Genomic DNA, 18,110 nt, shown 5'->3' on the forward strand with positions numbered 1-18,110 from the left:
CCCTCAACAAAAATTTAAAATTTGGCTTTGTAATTCGGAATTTATGTGATGTGATTTGATTTTATTTGATTGGTTGGTTAATAAAAATTATTTCTTAAAAAAAGCAAATAGCAGGACAGCAGGGAAAGCCTTGTTGAGATTTCCATTCCACCTTAAGGAGCAGACGTGTGGAACTGTTACATGTCACATGTCTGTTTACATTCCAGCTCAGCTTGCTGGGAACTGTGGGAGTTGGAACTTAACTGGTTAAGTTGTTCCCATGGTGCCTCAGCATTCTGACATCAGCCTAGCGAAGCTGGGAGGAGTTTGGGAGAAGATTGCCAGTCCCACTCTGTGTTCCGTGGGGAAAAGACGTAGCCTGTAATGGCGGAGAGGAGCCCAGGAAATCCCTGGGGGAATGTCGGATTAAAGAGCTGTAAATAGACGAACTGGACTCTGTGTGTTTGTCTGGAAGCTGAAAACAAGCTGGTGACAGTTCTACACCGCTGTGTGAAACTCTGCTGAGCCGTGACTGAGTGGCGCAGCTGAGGGAAGCGCGCTGGACCGGACAGCCATAAATCGCTAATCGAGGTTCGTAAATCAATTAGCGGGGGTCACGGCTAATAACCAAAAGTCACAGGTTATGGGCCCATCAATCGCTTGTAAAACTGTCACGGAAGATACTGCCGGAATGCGTTTGAAGTCTGCGGTGTCGAGCAGGAGGCAAAGGAGCAGCTGCGGAGTTTGAAAGCAACTGGCTGAAAAACGCAGAGGTTTGCTGTGGAGCCAAGGAGCTGAGAGCAGCAGGGAATCGTTTCTCCGGACGGGTGCTGGATGAGCTGGTGATCTTGTGAGTACAGCTTGGGGCCCCTTGGGAGAACGGAAGAGGATGGCAGGCTGCCAGGTCTTGGAGGACTGTGGGAGGCTCACTTTAAGAAGTTGGGCAACCTGGCTGCTGATCTGAAGTCTACTGTTCTGGGTGCCAGGAAGCCAGAGGCCGTTCAGCGCTCCAGGGTGTTTGTGAGGCTGGAGGCGGAAAGCAAGGGCCGGGAGATGGCTGCTTCAGAACAAAAAGACAAGATGGCGCTGATCACCTACGTGAGAGCCGGTGCACAGCTGGGAAAGGCTGTGGGCCCCAGAGGGGGGGGCAAAGGGACTATTGGCACTTGGAAATGTACTGCTGTGTTTGCTGTGAAGCTTCAGCAGGAGGCCAGAGCCCTGGAGAAGGAATACAAAAGCCTAAAGATGGCTGGAGCCCCTGTCCCTGATGCTTTAGCCACAAGGAGTGCTGCTGAGCAGGTCGGGGGGGCGGAAGGATTCCAAAGGCACGTTTAAAGTTTTCCACTGTACGTGCTGGAATGAAGTGGAGGTTCAGAGGGGGCGGAGCTGGCAAGGAGTGCTTTTCCGGAAGAAGGAGAAGGAGGCCAGCTGGGAGGAGCCCCGGAGCAGTGTTTTTCCACTGGAGTTCGTCATTGCCAGGCTTCAAGGCCAGCCATCTGCTGCAGCGGGAGATACGTGCTGCAGAGTTGTCTGGGAACTCTGAGATAAGTCCAGTCTTCAGAGCAACGCAGGATGTTGCGGTTTTCGGACGCTGCCGAGGACTGAGGAAGCGGGACGTTTGTTGCTTCTATGGCAACTGTGAAAAACAACTCCAGCCAGGACACGATGACACGCTGGGTGTTTTGGTTTCTGCTATCAGGCAGCACCTGATAGGCAAGCTGCGGAACTGCAGGGCTGTTTTCAACAGGAACAATTGTTTTATTCACAGACGGAGCACAAAAAAAAAGCAGTCTGTGGTATGGCTAACATGTTTTTTCTCTCCTTCACAGGAGGAGCTAAAGATCTGCGTTGTGCCGGGACTGAATAGTTGTCGGTTATCTGTATCTGCTCTAACGAAGCAGGGTTCAAAAATGTGCTTTGAAAATGACACCTGTTTCATTTTCAGAGGGGGGCGACAACGGGTCAACATGGCGAAGAGCAAGAACAATTTCTTTGTTCTGGAGTCACCTATGGAGGGTGGTGGGAATGCTGAAAAAGCACAGGCGCAGTGTGCTAAGGTTCCCAAAGATGTGCAAAAGTTGCACAGGTGCACAAAAGGGTACAAGCTCCGGAAATGTGGGAGGAGGTCCCAAGGGTGCAGGGCATGCAAAGGTGCAAAGGTGCTTGGTTTTCCCGGGTTTGGGAGGGTAACCAAAGAGCCCTTTGAGCTGGTTCACACAGATCTGTCAGGACCCAAGAGGTCTGAGAGTCTGGGTGGGGCCAGGATTGTGCTGTCGCAGACAGGTAACTACAGCCAAGTTGGCTGGTGTTTCTCTCTCAAAATCACAGGGGGAGGTGGCGCAACTGATCCAGGATTGGGTTGCGGAGGTGGAACTAAGGTTCTCCACCAAGGTGCAAGGGTTCAAGAGCGACCGAGGGTCACAGTTTACTGGGTCTGCTCTGGAGGAATTTTTCAAGGAAAAGGAAATACGTCACCAGGTGACGGGTGCAAAGTCTTCTCAAGGGAGAAGGGAGGCTGTGGCTGAACCCAGTGATGGGGATAAGGTCCAGAATCAGGGTTCAGATCCCGGTGATGGGGACCAGGTCCAGGGTCTGGGTTCAGGGCAGGTTTGGGCATCTCCAAGGGTTGTGAAAGGAGTGTCCAGGTGTGAGGCTTCATCTCCGGTAATGGAGAAAGCTCACGGAAGGGTTGTCAAGTCAGAGGGGGAAGAGTCTGACGGAGAAGACACAACTGCTGGCCCTAATGGGTCAGTAGGGTATCAGGTCACAGGTGCGTGGAAAAGTGTCGCACAGTGTGATTCTGGGAGTGTTGAAGGGGTTCAACAGGTGCCTGGGAAAGATGCCGGGAAGGGGCACAAGGCAAAGGGGAAGGTGTTGAACTCAGAGGGTCTTGTCAGAATGTGATGCAAGAGGGGGTGTGGGAGTTGGAACTTAACTGGTTAAGTTGTTCCCATGGTGCCTCAGCATTCTGACGTCAGCCTAGCGAAGCTGGGAGGAGTTTGGGAGAAGATTGCCAGTCCCACTCTGTGTTCCGTGGGGAAAAGACGTAGCCTGTAATGGCGGAGAGGAGCCCAGGAAATCCCTGGGGGAATGTCGGATTAAAGAGCTGTAAATAGACGAACTGGACTCTGTGTGTTTGTCTGGAAGCTGAAAACAAGCTGGTGACAGTTCTACACCGCTGTGTGAAACTCTGCTGAGCCGTGACTGAGTGGCGCAGCTGAGGGAAGCGCGCTGGACCGGACAGCCATAAATCGCTAATCGAGGTTCGTAAATCAATTAGCGGGGGTCACGGCTAATAACCAAAAGTCACAGGAACTTCCGTTGTGTGTATGGCTTTTGTTTTCCCCGTCTCTCTGAGAAGACAGACAGAGAGAGAGAGAGAGAGAGGATATGTTTCTTTGTCCTGATTTATGATTAATAAATCTGTAGTTGTATTATGCTTTCACAAGCCTTACGCCAGTTCAATCTGCTGATAGTGTGCCCTGGCTTTGAAGCCCAGGTCTCTGATTTATGTCAGAGCAGAGGCCGATGCGTCTACACTGGAAGGAGACGGCCCAGCTGGGGCTAGCCAGCTGGCCTTACGGCCCTCTACATGTCAACAAGTCTTCCATGGCTTTCAACTAGCGGAACTAGCTAGTTTAATCCCACCTCATATTATTTTGATTAATGAGTTGTTTTATTGACAGCTATGTAAATCATATTGTGCCAATCTATGGTGAAAAGCAGTGTATAAATATTGGAAATAATTTTAATAGTACCCCTAATAGTCACATTGTTTGCATACTGTGTGCTAGAAACTAATAGTGTGTGTGTGTAAAGAGAAAATATTAACTATGGTTTATTGAGATAAGCCTCCTTTATAAACCAAGGTTTGAAGTTGGCTTGACCACAGTCAATGCTAATCACAGTTTGCCCTGATTCAGATATAATGCTAAACTGTAGTTAGTTAAAAATGGAAGTGAGAGCTTATCATACCAGCCATCACCAAAGAAGGAGAATGGAAAAGGGGAACTGTGAGCATAAGGATCTCCTATTTTTTTCCACAAAATAATAAACCATAGTTTGTCATTATGTCTGAATATGTTGAACAGCAGCTGAGCAAGGGGATTAGATGACAGCACTAGGGAGGGAATGTGCTGGAACAGCCATGGAAGACTAACCATAGTTGCCTTTTCTCCTTCTTCAATGGGATATTTAATAAAGTTCATGTCCAGGATTAAAAATGGCAATTCTAAACTGTGACATTTCTTGTGACCTTGGGAAATCTGGAGAAACGGTGCAATATAACATTTTTGGAGTCGTAAAAGGCTTCAGGGCAGAACACCAAAGCCGCAACTGCTTCAGGAAAAACTGAGCAAAGAAAACAATGATTCAAGGTGAATGTGCAGCACCATAGCCACCAATACACTCATTGCCTGCCTGCAATTCAAAGACACACAGTGTCCTGTTGCTCTGCTGATGCCAGAAAATGAGAGTGACAATAGGTACGGGTAACTTACCAGGGGACCCATTTCAGAGTAGAGAAAATCTCCGGGTTTTCAGATTCCCCACTGCTTTTCCTGATCTCCAAATGTCTCCAATTCTCCCAGAAAAAGAGCCCTTAGAAGCTCAAGAGCTTCAATATTTATCATCACTGACATTGATTTAATAAAAAGTTGCCGGCTTTATCTGTCCCCTGCAGCACAAAATAGCTTCAGGTACTGGTGGCTCTATAAAACAAAGCAATACAAGGATTTCTACCTGGATGGTTGTCAACCAGACTAACTGGTTTTGTTTTGTCATCTGGTTCTTTGTTCATTTTTAGCTCAGGAAGGCCTCAGTGTGAATCAATTTCAAATTTGCATTATTACCATTACTGAAAGCCTGCAGTCAAAGAACTGGCAAGTTGGTTCAAATCAATACATGGAATTCAACTCCCTCCCCTGCATTGTTTCTTGATGGTTGTTGCCCCTTTAGGGTTGTCAGTCACAATGATTAAGTAACAATAGATGCCATAGCGGTCATAAAACCCCTTCTGTGCAATTCAGACCACTTTCTCTTCCACCTTCTTTCCCTCAGGTTCCTGTTTTTCAGCCCATTACCTACTTTGCGCTATTCTTTCTGCCTTGCCATTTAGTTTCCCTGTTTTGCGGGGGGGGGGGGAGGGTGCTCTTCTGAGTCTTCAGCTAGCCACATAAACATACCATTTCCCCCTAGAATCTGTGAGAGATTTCAGTCCAAGCCAAACTAACAACATCCCCTTCTCTTACATGTTGGACTGCAAACGTTCTGCTGGCTCTGTGCCCTGAGCAGGTGGGATATTTGTGAACCATTCTGCGCCTTCACATCAGCTCAGCCAGTTGTTGCCAGGGGCTTCCTTGCCACAAGCATAATACAGTGGTACCTCGGGTTACAGATGCTTCAGGTTACAGACTCCGCTAACCCAGAAATAGTACCTCGGGTTAAGAACTTTATTTCAGGATAAGAACAGAAATCGTGTGGCGGCAGCAGGAGGCCTCACTAGCTAAAGTGGTACCTCAGGTTAAGAACTGTTTCAGGTTAAGAACAGACCTCCAGAACGAATTAAGTTCTTGACCCAAGGTACCACTGTAAAATTATTTACACTGCAACTGCAAGTGTGCTGGGAAGCGGCACAATTTAAAATGGGTATGTGGATGAACAATAGGTGTTTTCCCTCCCCCTGGAAGCAGCAGCAGTTCTAAGTGACAGGGTAAAAGCAATCCGCTTCCCTAATTAATGTCTTTTCAGTCTTTCGTTCCAATTATATTCACATTAGGAGTCCCAAAAGGGAGGGTGGGAAGGTGGGATCATAAAGGCCCCTTTACCACCTTAGCCTCTGCTATACATGATTAGATATTACAGCGGCAGTAGATTCTGAATGAGATCTGTTGTCCTGTGCTACAGTGAATGGCAAGTGGCTCTCTAGGGTTTTAGGCAAGAGTGCCCCCCCACACACACACATGACGATGCCAGGGGTTGAACCTGCATGCAAAACAGGCACTGTATTACTGAACTATAGCCCTTCTCCTTACTTTGACTTTTTAGTTTAGCTTAAACTAGCTAAGACTAAGTTTAAGGAAATGAAAATGGTTGAGCATGAACTAAAGTAGATGTTAATGGGAAGAAAACAACATCATGTTAAATACCAATTATAACAACTGACCTCGTTCACACTTTTCTTCCCAAGTCTATATAAAGATTCTAGCTTCCCTCAAGCCTCTATTAAGTTGTCGATGATATGAAAAAGTCTGGGAGATAGTGCACCCAGGATAGAGCCTTTTCTGTAGTGGCACCCCACTGAGGAATGCCCTACCTTTGCAGGCATGTCAGGTGCCAATACTGTTGTCATTGCAGCACAAAGGAAAAGATACTCATTTCTTAGGCTCTTAAGATTTCTGATGAACGGTTTTTAAAATCTTCTGCTCTGTGTTTAGCTGATTTTAGCTGTCTCTGTTTGTGTTGCTTATGGGAATTATCTGCATGTTTTATTGATTTGGTTATAATGTATTTCATGTTGCACCCTGCCCTGGTATCAGTTGAATGCTGCTCTATTTTTATTAGATATCTTTGCTTGATTTTGTGCTCTAATGTTGTCTTTTGAGATCTAAGCATGGCGTGTTTCTATGTTGTGCCTGCTCCATTTTTGATGACTAGAAAATATTTTGTTTCTTTGGTGCTCCTTTCTTGTTTTGATGAGCTTTGGCCTTTATCTGCCGGACTGCCCAAGAAATCAGAAGCACAAGGTCTGCCTGGGGACATCTGCAAGGTTAAAGAAGACACTTTCCATTTTAATGAATAAATGGCCTCTTGTCTGCTTAGCATCACTCTCATGTGTCTGTAACAAATACAGGCAGAATCAATTTTCTTCCCTTCTGAGCTGCTAATTAAAGGCCTTTTGTGATGTGACGTTACCAATGAAATGGCTGCTTGGATCATTTCTACTTTCCTATAGTGCTGTGCAGGTCCCTCTTTTTTCATGACAGAGAACTTAAACAGAGCAATTTCTGAGAGAACCGAGAAGTGACACAAAATCGGGGCAAATGGCTAATGAGTCTAAATAAAAACTGTCTTGAGAGCTTGCATACACAAACTGTGAGTGATAAGATAGTCAATACAATTCCACAGTTTGTTGCCAAGTGTACCCTCACATGCCTAGTGAGTGGGAGCATGCTTGTCCTAGTTATTTATTGCTTGAAGCATCTACAATTTCATCTAGCCTGTGTCATTGTTTTTGTCGGCAGCGTCATAATCAGTGCCTTGTACTGTCTGCCCTGACAACATGTGTACCCAAGTACAAAAATGCTGGAAATTTTACTGGGATCAGAGAATCATAGAGTTGGAAGGGACCCAAGGATGAAGGACACATTTCTGTAAAAAAAGGATGAATCTTCAGAACTGACTGCCAAGGACGTCTTTCTCACCACTTTGCATGAGTGAAATGCAGCCTTCTATTCCATCCCTTTCCCTTCTACTTTCCTTTTTAATAACATTTCTGGGCATTATGATTTTGGGTAGCTTACATTTGGATCATGAGAATAGTATTGTACAAGGTGCTGTGTAACCAAAGCGGAGATAATAGTGAGAGACCTACCTTCCTATTGCATTTGACGGCTAAATGTCATCTGCTCCAAAGCGATTGAACACAATTTTGCACATTTAGTTCATTGGTAACTCCAGTTGCTGGAAGGTGCGATTATCAAGATGTATCTTTTCTGCTACGTCTATGACAGTTATAGAGATTGTCTTTTTATAAAGACCAACTACAGCCTTCCAGCTCATTATGTTTCTAGTAAGAGGCCACCGGTGGTCAACAGTTTCCGTATACAGGTATATATAGACCTGAAATATTATATAGAAAGAACCAATATCATAAGGGGTGGACCAGGAGAGGGGAGACATAGTTCTGAGGTACTGGGAACATGCTTTGCATGTATAATGCCCTACAGTGATTTTGGGTACCTCTGTTTAAATATAGTCCTGGCCCTACCATTAGGCAGAGTTGAGTGAGTGTTGCTGGAGGGTGGGCAGGGAGTGGTGAAAAAGTGTTTGAGAGCCGTACTTGCTGTGTGTGTGCCACACAGCTTGCTGTGTACCACCACAGCTAGCTGATCTCGTGGGAAGTGGGAGGTGCTATCCTCTTGCTAGTGCTGAAATACGTAGAGTTTAACCAGCAGTGCAGGTAGCATCTGTGCAGGAAATAAGACGCGTGTCATCTTCTCCTTTCTCTCCAGTAGCCAAACATCTTGGGCCAGCCCTGGTTATAAAAATATTAACTTGTATGTCTAAGGATGGACTTCTGCTTGAAATTCTTGAAAGTCATTGCCTGACAGAGTGGACAGTACTGAGCCGTTCACTGGATCTGTCATATGGCCAATCTTTTATCTTTATACAAATTGTGGCAAAGTTGCAGGTGCAGCAATCCTCAAGGTCAGCCCCAGTGGTGTGTGCTTAAAAAACAACAACAACAATGAACAATAGCTTTTAAAGAATATAAAATATGTAAAGTAATATCATACTCTAGTATAAGGTATCCACTTACCTATTCTGCAATTTTAAATGACCAGAAACCATTTTGATGTCTCTGTTGCTCTAAATGATACCTTCAGCTGTGCTCATATTTCCTAAGCGAGGACTCAGTTTATGCAATAAGAAATCAGAGCTATCAAAAAGCATACCTCTTTGAATTTGTCCTCTCTCTGTCCACCCTGCTGTGTAATAAATAAATAAATAAATCCTGAGCCATCTTGTTCTGGCCACTGTCAGAGACAGTGGGACTAAATAATACCCTTTTTTGCCCCAGTAGAGATCTCCCAGTTATTATGGAGAAAACTGTATTTTAAACAGCCACTGCAATACAAACATTGATGTTTAAATTAGTCTCTTGCTACCTAAAAGGTATCCAAATAACTTACATTTAAAAACATATACATACATAAATACATGGTGCCTATACAAGAGGCAAATCATATAAAAAGTGACATTTCATTCAACATGTAAAAACGAGAAACATCACATGCTCCCCAATAGTGATAAGAAGCTTTGGCAGCATGCTGGCAATACAGGAGAAAGTGTGGTTGGAGTGTTGGATTATAACCTGGGATAGCAGAGTTCAAATCCCCCACTTAGCCATGAAGCTCACTGGGAAACCTTAAGCCAATCACTGTCTCTCAGTGACAGGGTTGTTGTGAGGAAAAGGAGCACCATGTACCTTGAGCTCCTTGGACAAGAAGGTGAGGCACAGTTGCAATAAAAATAAATACATACAACAAACATGCTATTATTTTACAGTGCTCCTTTATATCATTGTAATGAGCCACCTTACTAAGGTTTAGAAATCAGAAAGGAACAAGGTTAACCTTTGACTGATGCCTTAAAAACCCCATGAAGGGTTCAGATTAAGACTGTAATCCCAACCATGTCTACTCAGAAATGAGTCCCATTGAATTCAGTGGGGTGTACTCCCAGGTAAATAGTGTTAGGAATGCAGCCTGAATTCAGGTCTATGTATGCAGCAAAATAAGGCAGCAGAATCCTGGAGTGATAAGAGTTCAGAATTCAAACCGGGGGTGCCAATTTTTAATACTACACCACGTGTCAAAAAATAAATTAAAAATCCTTGCAAGTAAATAGGAAAGAAAATCCTATCAGGCAGATATTTGTGGGCAAGCCTGCTTCCTGCTGTGCTGGTTTTGCATTTGAAGTTAGTTTTTCATGAGGTGAGAGAACATTAAAACTGTGTCCCAACATTTGTGGTCTGAAGTGTCCAGTTCATTCCATTTTACCGTCTCTAATACTTCCTTCCCACCTCAGTCCACACATGCATAGACTCTGGCTGTGCATGAATTAGTGGCTTAAAACTGCAAGGTAATCCCAGTCCCACTGCTGAATTTCAAGTTGCATTTCAATGTTACACATAAGAAAGGGGGCGGAGATATCTTCACCTGATGCACATTACCTGTTTGGTTTCTTTGCACCTGCAACCCCTATTCATGAAGTCGTTGTCTGTGCACATGTAATGGCTGTCTCAAATGTACACACCTCTGCTTAACTGTGAGGTGAACGTGGCTTCCCTTTTCAAACTGGATGGAAGCTAGTTTGAGGGGAAACATGTCAAGCAGTATTTCTCAATAAACTAGAGAATAGGTATGAATTGTGGCTAACATCATGTGTACACAACTTCAAACAGCAGCGGTGGGAGCCCACTGGAGCCAGAGTAAACAGTAATGTGTACACAGTCTCCGTTTTCTATCAATTTCCTCTTGCTCTGCGTTCAAAGATAGGGGAAAGACATTAGAGCAGGGCCTTGTGGTCAGCCACATCACATATTAAGGTTTCCAAAAAAAGAGGGAAACAAACAGCACACAATCTCATAGACGTCTACTCAGAAGTAAGCCCAGCTAAATGCACACAGGATTTCAGCTTAAAATCCTACAAACCTTTGGATAAAATGTCAGTTGTATCTGTTGGAAACAGTATCATTGGCCCTCATTGTTGACCAACATATGAAGTAGAGAACCCACAACCCACACATTGTATAGTTTGAAGGTCTGGGGCAAGGGTGGAGTCAGCAATCCGTAGGCTTCCTCAAGGAAGACACATTGAATCTCTATTAAGGGGAGGGTCTTTGTGCCCCCACTGTCTGTTGTCTGTACCTCCTCACATTGGCTCCTGCTCTGAGGATACAGTTCCAGCATAGGTGTAAAGGACTGAAAATGATTGAGAAATAACGAAACCCGCCTGCTCATCAGTATGCCTTTACATGAGAGCTGACATTTCATCCTCTTCTATGCCAGCTTGTTAAGGCTGTTAATTATTGTTAATTATTGTTTTAAATATGTTGGTGGCATTTTGAACAGTATTCTGATTCACTCTTTGTACCTAGCTGGAAAAGTTATTGTGCAAAGCAACCCCATTGATTGAGCAAGCATTGGTGTCTCCTCTCCTTCTCCCTGCTTTCTGCCATACCATTCTTCGTAGACCCAAGCAGTCTCCCCCATGCCTGCCTATTAAGCCTAATTCTTCCTCAGTATCCAGCCAATTTGCACATCAAGGTAGGAAACTTCTTCCTACAAGGTCGGCTCTCATTTAACCCATTTGTCTGATGAAGGACAGTCAAAAGCATGTACAACAAACAACACATTGTTAGCTTTGCTGCCACCCACCAGAAGCGGCATCATGATGGGGAGTCAGACAAGAGGAGATCCCTAGCAACTCCCATAAATGGCTTTTTAAAACAAAATAACCAGGGGTGGGAGGAGGACACCGAAATCAGACTGGGACCCTGACATAGGCTGGGGTGGGTTTTGTTTATTTTTACCCATTGTCTCCTGTTACAATCCCAATCCAGATCAGAGGTCCTGTGCCTGCCCTTTGCTCTTGAAGAAGAACTTTCACTGGTGCAAATTTAGATTGAGACCACAATGGGGGTAAGCTGGCCTACCCCAACACTGGGGTCCTGATCTGAACCCCCCCCCCCATGCCTAATATTAATTTTTTTTTCAAGTCTTTTGCATACTTGTTAACTGTCTTGTCTAGTTGGGGCTTGAAAGGAGCTTCAACAAATACATGGAGGTCAGAGGTACTGTAGTTGTGATAGCTACAGAGAACCTTGATGTTGCCATTGTTGTTTATTTTGCTTAGGAATTGCTTCCTATAAAGCATCCTGAAGTAGTTTAACAATAAAGGATCAACAATGAATAAATGCATGTATAAATACAATTTCCACTCTGATATAGATGGAAGATGAGATAAAAAGAAGTCGTCCCTTAAAAAAAAAACTTGTTTGAAAAGGGATATCTTCAACAGATGCCAAAGAGATGATAGAGACAGTACCTGTCTGATATGTCATGGGAAGGAAATCCAAAGGGTAGGTGCCACCACACTAAAGGCCCAATTCCTACTTAAAAATAAATATAAATAAATCATTATTCTGCTTTCCCCTATGTAAGGGGGGCCATGTAGGGCTCAAAGCAATTTACAACAATTAAATGCACAACATACAAAATGTAAAGCTTAAATTAAACCTCCAAAATTTTAAATTCCAGAATTCAAAAACTAAAAAGAAAGAAAGAATAAAAATAGCAAGGAATGGACCTCCTGATAAGACGGTATCTCCAGGAAGAATCTGTATAGGACTGTGTACCTTGATGAAGAGCAGTATGTTTTAGCAACTGACAGTTCATGAGGAGCCATAGATAGAGCAAACTGTTTGCCTTTGTGCTCTGCTTGTGAGCTTCATGGGGTTATTTGCTTTGCCACTGGGGGAAGTAAGAAGCTGAGGTACTTTTAGCCTAATCCAGCAGGGCTCTTGACATGCTTTTATGTCATTCCCTTATACAGTGGTATCTCGGGTTAAGAACTTAATTCGTTCCAGAGGTCCGTTCTTAACCTGAAACTGTTCTTAACCTGAGGTACCACTTTAGCTAATGGGGCCTCCCGCTGCCGCCACGCCGCTGCCACGTAATTTCTGTTCTCATCCTGAAGCGAAGTTCTTAACCTGAGGTACTATTTCTGGGTTAGCGGAGTCTGTAACCTGAAGCATCTGTAACCCAAGGTACTACTGTACTGAATGCCTTATAATTAAAAATTCTGCATAAAAAGCCACAATGACTTAGCACTATCCATTCCTAAATTCCAGCTTTCTGTCACTCCCCTCCCATGGCTGTCCTGCCAGTGACCTCTTTTGGGTACCAACGAGGCCACTCTGTGTAGGCAGCTGAAACGGCAATTCAGTTTTCGCCCTGTTTCTTCAGTGGCAAGGATCTTTCCCACACAGGCCCTGCAAAAGGGCTGCTATTGTGCAAGGTCAGGGAAAGGTGGATGTGATTTGCTGAGTTCACACATAATCTCATTTGCCGGAGCACAATTTCTGTTCTCATCCTGAAGCAAAGTTCTTAACCCGAGGTACTATTTCTGGGTTAGCGGAGTCTGTAACCTGAAGCATCTGTAACCTGAAGCGTCTGTAACCCGAGGTACCACTGTACCAGGGATGGGGAACCTGTAGCCCTTTCATGACACCCAAAATCAGCCGTCTGAGGGAACTGCCACACCCTGCTTAACAGTAGGGCAACCCTCCTCTGACCCTCCTCTCCTTTCACCTTCTTTCTTTGCTCTTCCTCTGAATTGAGGGAATTCCTGGCAGTTCTAAGAAAATGTGATGGGGTACAGGGCAAAACGAAGGCAGCAATTATATACATGCCTGGGTGAAGCAGGCCTAAGTGACTCCCTCCTCCATCATTTCTGATTATCCCTGCTCACCGCTCCAGTCTATAGACTACAGCATTTCTGATTTCAGCATGTTCCATCCCCAGAACTCTAAGACTGGCGAATCCTTTGCCGCTTCAGATATTAGGCGGTCAGGGCCGCTGTGCTTCTTGTTGATTAGCAACAAAGCATTGCAGTGGCCGAAGATGCAATATAAATAAAAAAAGGTAATGGAGGTCATTTAACTCCAGTTGAAGAAAAATGAAGCTGTAAGAGGTGAGTGGCTCCCCCCACCTCTCCCTGCCACAAACATTGCCCTTCAGTGTCTTAATATTGCTTTAATAGCAGCTGCCTTATGGGAACATCTGGCTTACTGGTAAACACCCGAACTCATCAAAGGTGAGCAGTTATGGGGATTGCTCATTGCAGCCCTGCCAGGTCAATCACCAGGGAGCACAGCAATGAAACAATTTAAGGCCTGCCCTCCCCACCACCACCACTGCCACCCCTGTCCTAGTTACTGGAAAAAGCAATGAAGGTTGCCAGCAAATTAATCTTGCTGCAAGCCTGTTTAAAGGGCTTGGATGCAAGCGAGGCTGCTGATGCCATTTTCTGTACATCCCTGGCCATTAAGTGTCAGCGCTATTGACTCAGGGGAACACTTAATGCGCCCATTTATTTTAATTTCATATCACTTTGCGCCGGTTCTTTAGAAACACAATTGTAGGCTTTGCTTTATGTTGAGTCAATAGCAACCAGACAGCCTGCAGTCAGCAGTGACTTCTTAAAGTCATTGTGTCATTGGCCACAACCAGCGACAGGAATTCTACTAAGCAGGCGCAGGGCAGGGTTCTTGGCAAAAGGGATCCAAATGGAAGCAGTGTGTGTGTGTGTGTGTGTGTGTGTGTGTGTGTGTGTGTGTGTACACATACACACAATAAGTTTACACCTGTTGCATATACAGGAAACCCCCCATTTATGTGGGACTTATGTTCCAAGGCAGTGTACAAATCAGTGAAATTGTGTATATATGAAACACCATTGAAAAGCCTGCAAACACCCCGTTCCAACCCATTCTGCCCCTTTTTTGTGACATTTTTGGGTCATTTCCAGGTTCAGCACAGTGTGTGTGTGCATGGTCCCACATATATTGACCGCGCTAAAAAAAATGGGGCTGGGGGGAAGGTTGCCTGATAGCTGTAATCTTATACAGACTTTTAAGTCCCACTAACCTTAATGGGATCTTTAAGCAGACATGCATAAGACTGCGCTAGTCCTGCTAGTCTTACTCAGAGAAACCCCACTTAAATTAATGAACCTGAGTTAGCTGTGATTGTTAATTTCAGTGGGTTTCGCTTGAGTAGCACTGAATACTGCCCTCAGGGTATGAAGGATGTGTACATGCAGACATATGTGTTTTGGGCACTGGGTTTCCCCAGCAGTAGCAAACAGCTGCTGCTATGCTTGGAAAATGCCTTTTAAAAATAGTAGAAGTAGCAACAGCCCAGTAAATGACAGAATCACAGAACTGTAAAGTTGGAAGATAGGTACTCTAGTCCAACCCCCTGAAATGCAGGGATCACAGCTAAAGAATCCTGAAGACATGGTCATCTAACCTCTGCTTAAAAACCTCCAGTGATGGGAAAGCCCACTACCTTTTGAGGTAGTCTGTTTCACTGTCAAACAGCTTTTACCATAAGAGAGTTATTCCTATGGTTTGGTTCATAGGAAGAGAGCTTCCTTAGAAATGCACACACACAAAAAAGGTCAGTGGGGAATTCTCAGGGTCCCAGATATGGTCAGACCTTCCAGACCACCACTGGCAACTGGCATAGAAAAGACCACACCATCGCTGTTCCTATTGCTTTGGAAGTCTCAGAACAGAATCAAAGAGAAACTTCATTCACAAAACATTAAAAATGTAAAATGAATGGAGCTCTTCCTTGGCTGAGATCAACTCGGGGGAAACATAAAGCTTGTCATTTCTGAAGTGCAGCTTACTATACACTTAAACAGGTGACAAATCAATCTAAATCCCACCCAGTGAAACTTGACTAGCTCCAACTAATACTGTATTATTATGTCTGACAGGCTCCCTTGCAACAAATCCCTTTTTGGAGCCCTGCATAAAAGACATTTATGTAGCAAAGCAAAACGCATTTGAAGAGACCTTTTCCCATTTCAATAAGGTTTCCCACACATCGCCTATTAAGTCAGTTGCTGCTACAAACACAAACTCCCTGTTCTGCACAGATCAAAATCAAACAGAAGCTCATCTTAAGGGGCCGCCCCAGGCTCAGTCAAACACAACAGCTTCCCATGGAGGATGCCAGAGTTCCCTCCTAATCGCCACTGCTGCCGTAACAGTGTGCTTTGTTCTAATTTGACACCGTCTCATTATTATGCATATCACAGGATCTCTGGAAGGAGCTATCGCTGCTAGGTGTGTTTATTTTGCAAGCGAGCAATTCTCAGGCTCAGCTCAGGAGGAAAATTCCCCACCCTGCAAAGAGAACAGATGGACAGTTTCCATATTTACCATATTTTCTTTAGCTCCACCTTGACTCCTGCCGTGGAACAAAACTCACTGATAATTATTTTCATCTACTTAGAACCAGCAAGAGAATTTGGCTACAGAAGAAGAGCTAGGAGTAGGTGGCTAGCCACCAAGGACAATACTTGGCCCCCCTCCTGATCAGGCATCAAAACTATGCTGGGAGGAAAGGGGGCGTCTTTTCTTGTTGTACATGCTTCCTCCTGATCAAGAACAACAAGCATTAAAAGAAAGATTGATGCTGTTGGCAAGCAAAAAAGGGGGGTGAGGGCAGTTAGCAGCAAGTGAAAACGGCAATTGAAGTCCTCCATTGGATGTTGGACAGGTGTTGTGAGTGGATGAGCTGCAAAAATAAATGTCTAAGACACAGGGAACAAAACTTGCTGAGATCTTCATTTGGGTTGGAAAGGCACTATTCAGTGCTCGAGGGCACTGAAACATGGTAAAAAAATAGACCAATACAAAAGCTATGCATTATTTGGAAATAGCAGTCCTGTAGACATGTCCTTGGGAGGGAGAGTGAGGAACAGGCTTAACTGCCCCTTACAGAAGGTGATATATCCTGTATTTCTGTTTCTTTGGTTTCCATATTGCTTCCACATGCATTGGACACCTTTGGACAGGAAGTTGGTTAACACATCAAAGAAATGACGTTCTAAATATTTCATTCTTCATCTCACTGGATTGCAGAGAACATAGCCTATTCTCATGAACCTCCTAGCACATGGGAGCAATTGGCATGCCCATATTATAAACATCCTATTTGCCTTTATTATAACATCATATTTGCCCTTATTATAAAATAAGAAAGTTTTTACTGAGTAAAGAAGAGACCATGCTTTAGTTCATGACACATGCCCTGTTTAGGCATTATAATCTCTTTTGCTAGCTGCATCACATGGGAGACAATGGGGAGGGTGGAAGTAAACTCCACATCTACACAACTTGGAGAGTATCATGAGTCCTGAGGTGTTACTGGTCCAGGCTTGAAGTGGCAGACTGAAACGGATGGAGAACAGGAGGATGACACTTGGGGGTGGGGGCTGAGACAGAGGCTGGAGGAGGCAGGTATTTCCCACCCCTGGGATACGGCTCTGGTTGGAAAAGCAGGACTCCCAAGGGAACGGAATCCAGGGAGGGTGTCAACCAACCACTAAAGGTGGAGGAACCAGAGTCAGAAGGGGAAGGAACAACCTGGTGGCACAGCCTGATTGCCCAGGATCAAGTGGTGCTCCTGTCACTGGAAACAGACCCATCCCTCCAACACAGTGAGCATCTGCATACTTGACATTCGCATAAGGCGCAAGAGTTTCATGAGCTCACTTCGCCCTGTCTTTAAAAGCTTGGTGGATGTGTGTGCCAACCCACTGGGACAACTCCATTGCTTCTGCACAGTTTGTCCCTATCTTAGACTCTGTAAGCCTCAGTTAACATCTCTTCCTCACTCTTAAGAAAGAGCCTCTGTCATCATGGTCTGAGCAGGAGTCAGGATGGTGGGGAAACATCTGAAACAGGGTGTCCTCTGTGCTTACAGAGGCTCACCATGTGACTTAGAATTTTGATCTTCCAGAGTTCTAAATTATGCAGGGAACCTCTATGGGAAGGGAGTCTTGCCCACTTCAGAAATACCCTGTGAACCTCCTGCGCCCTGCCATTTGGTATGTATGTATTTTTGAGATTGGGGAGAGTGTTCCTGTGCTTAATATCTGTATGGTGCTTGTATACTGCAGACCCTCTATTCACCACACTCACTAGTTGCATGGATCTGTGTAGACCCCAGTCATCTGCTCCTGTGTGAGTAGATACAAAAGCTTGTTTTTCTCCTCTCCTCTATTCTACTCTCCCCTCTCTCTTTTGGATCATTGAGATTTACTCTGTTAAAATTTATTAACAGGGACTTTTATTCATAAATTGTTCAGCCTATATTCAGTCTTGCAGGACATGTTTTATTAGGGAGTTACTCAGTCCTGTATCTTGTAATTTCTTCTTATTCACTTGCTGCCTGTGTCATTGTGTTTATCTTTATTCAGTTTTATTCAGTAAAGGTTTGCAAGCTTTCATTCTTCTTATTATTAAGCAGTATAAGTTCTTGAGCTTTTGTTCCTGCCTGTGTCTTTTGTTGGGTATAGCACAGTGTCTCTCAAGCGGAGAGACTGGTAATAATAGTAAAACCAGCTGTTGACAGCAGCCTGACCTCATGAGCTATTACTATTATTTAGGTGGCTATCCTTAATTCCTTGACTTCTGCTAACAATAGCCCTGTAAGAGCCTATAGCAGTACAGTGGTACCTCGGGTTACATACGCTTCAGGTTGCAGACACTTCAGGTTACAGACTCCGCTAACCCAGAAATAGTACCTCGGGTTAAGAACTTT

General features: G+C 44.5%; 1 protein-coding gene across 1 annotated transcript; it reads left to right on the forward strand.

Annotated features, from left to right (window-relative positions):
* Positions 1–767: 767 nt before the first annotated feature.
* Positions 768–2,978, forward strand: LOC310703715 (uncharacterized protein). Its single transcript, XM_083496210.1, has 2 exons — positions 768–1,881; positions 2,378–2,978. The coding sequence occupies exons 1-2, from the start codon at positions 1,338–1,340 to the stop codon at positions 2,881–2,883; spliced, it is 1,050 nt and encodes a 349-aa protein (XP_083352336.1). The 5' UTR covers positions 768–1,337; the 3' UTR covers positions 2,884–2,978.
* Positions 2,979–18,110: the final 15,132 nt, after the last annotated feature.

This window comes from Podarcis liolepis (genome assembly GCF_965112155.1).
Source record: "Podarcis liolepis genome assembly, chromosome: 3".
Lineage (NCBI taxonomy): Eukaryota > Metazoa > Chordata > Lepidosauria > Squamata > Lacertidae > Podarcis > Podarcis liolepis.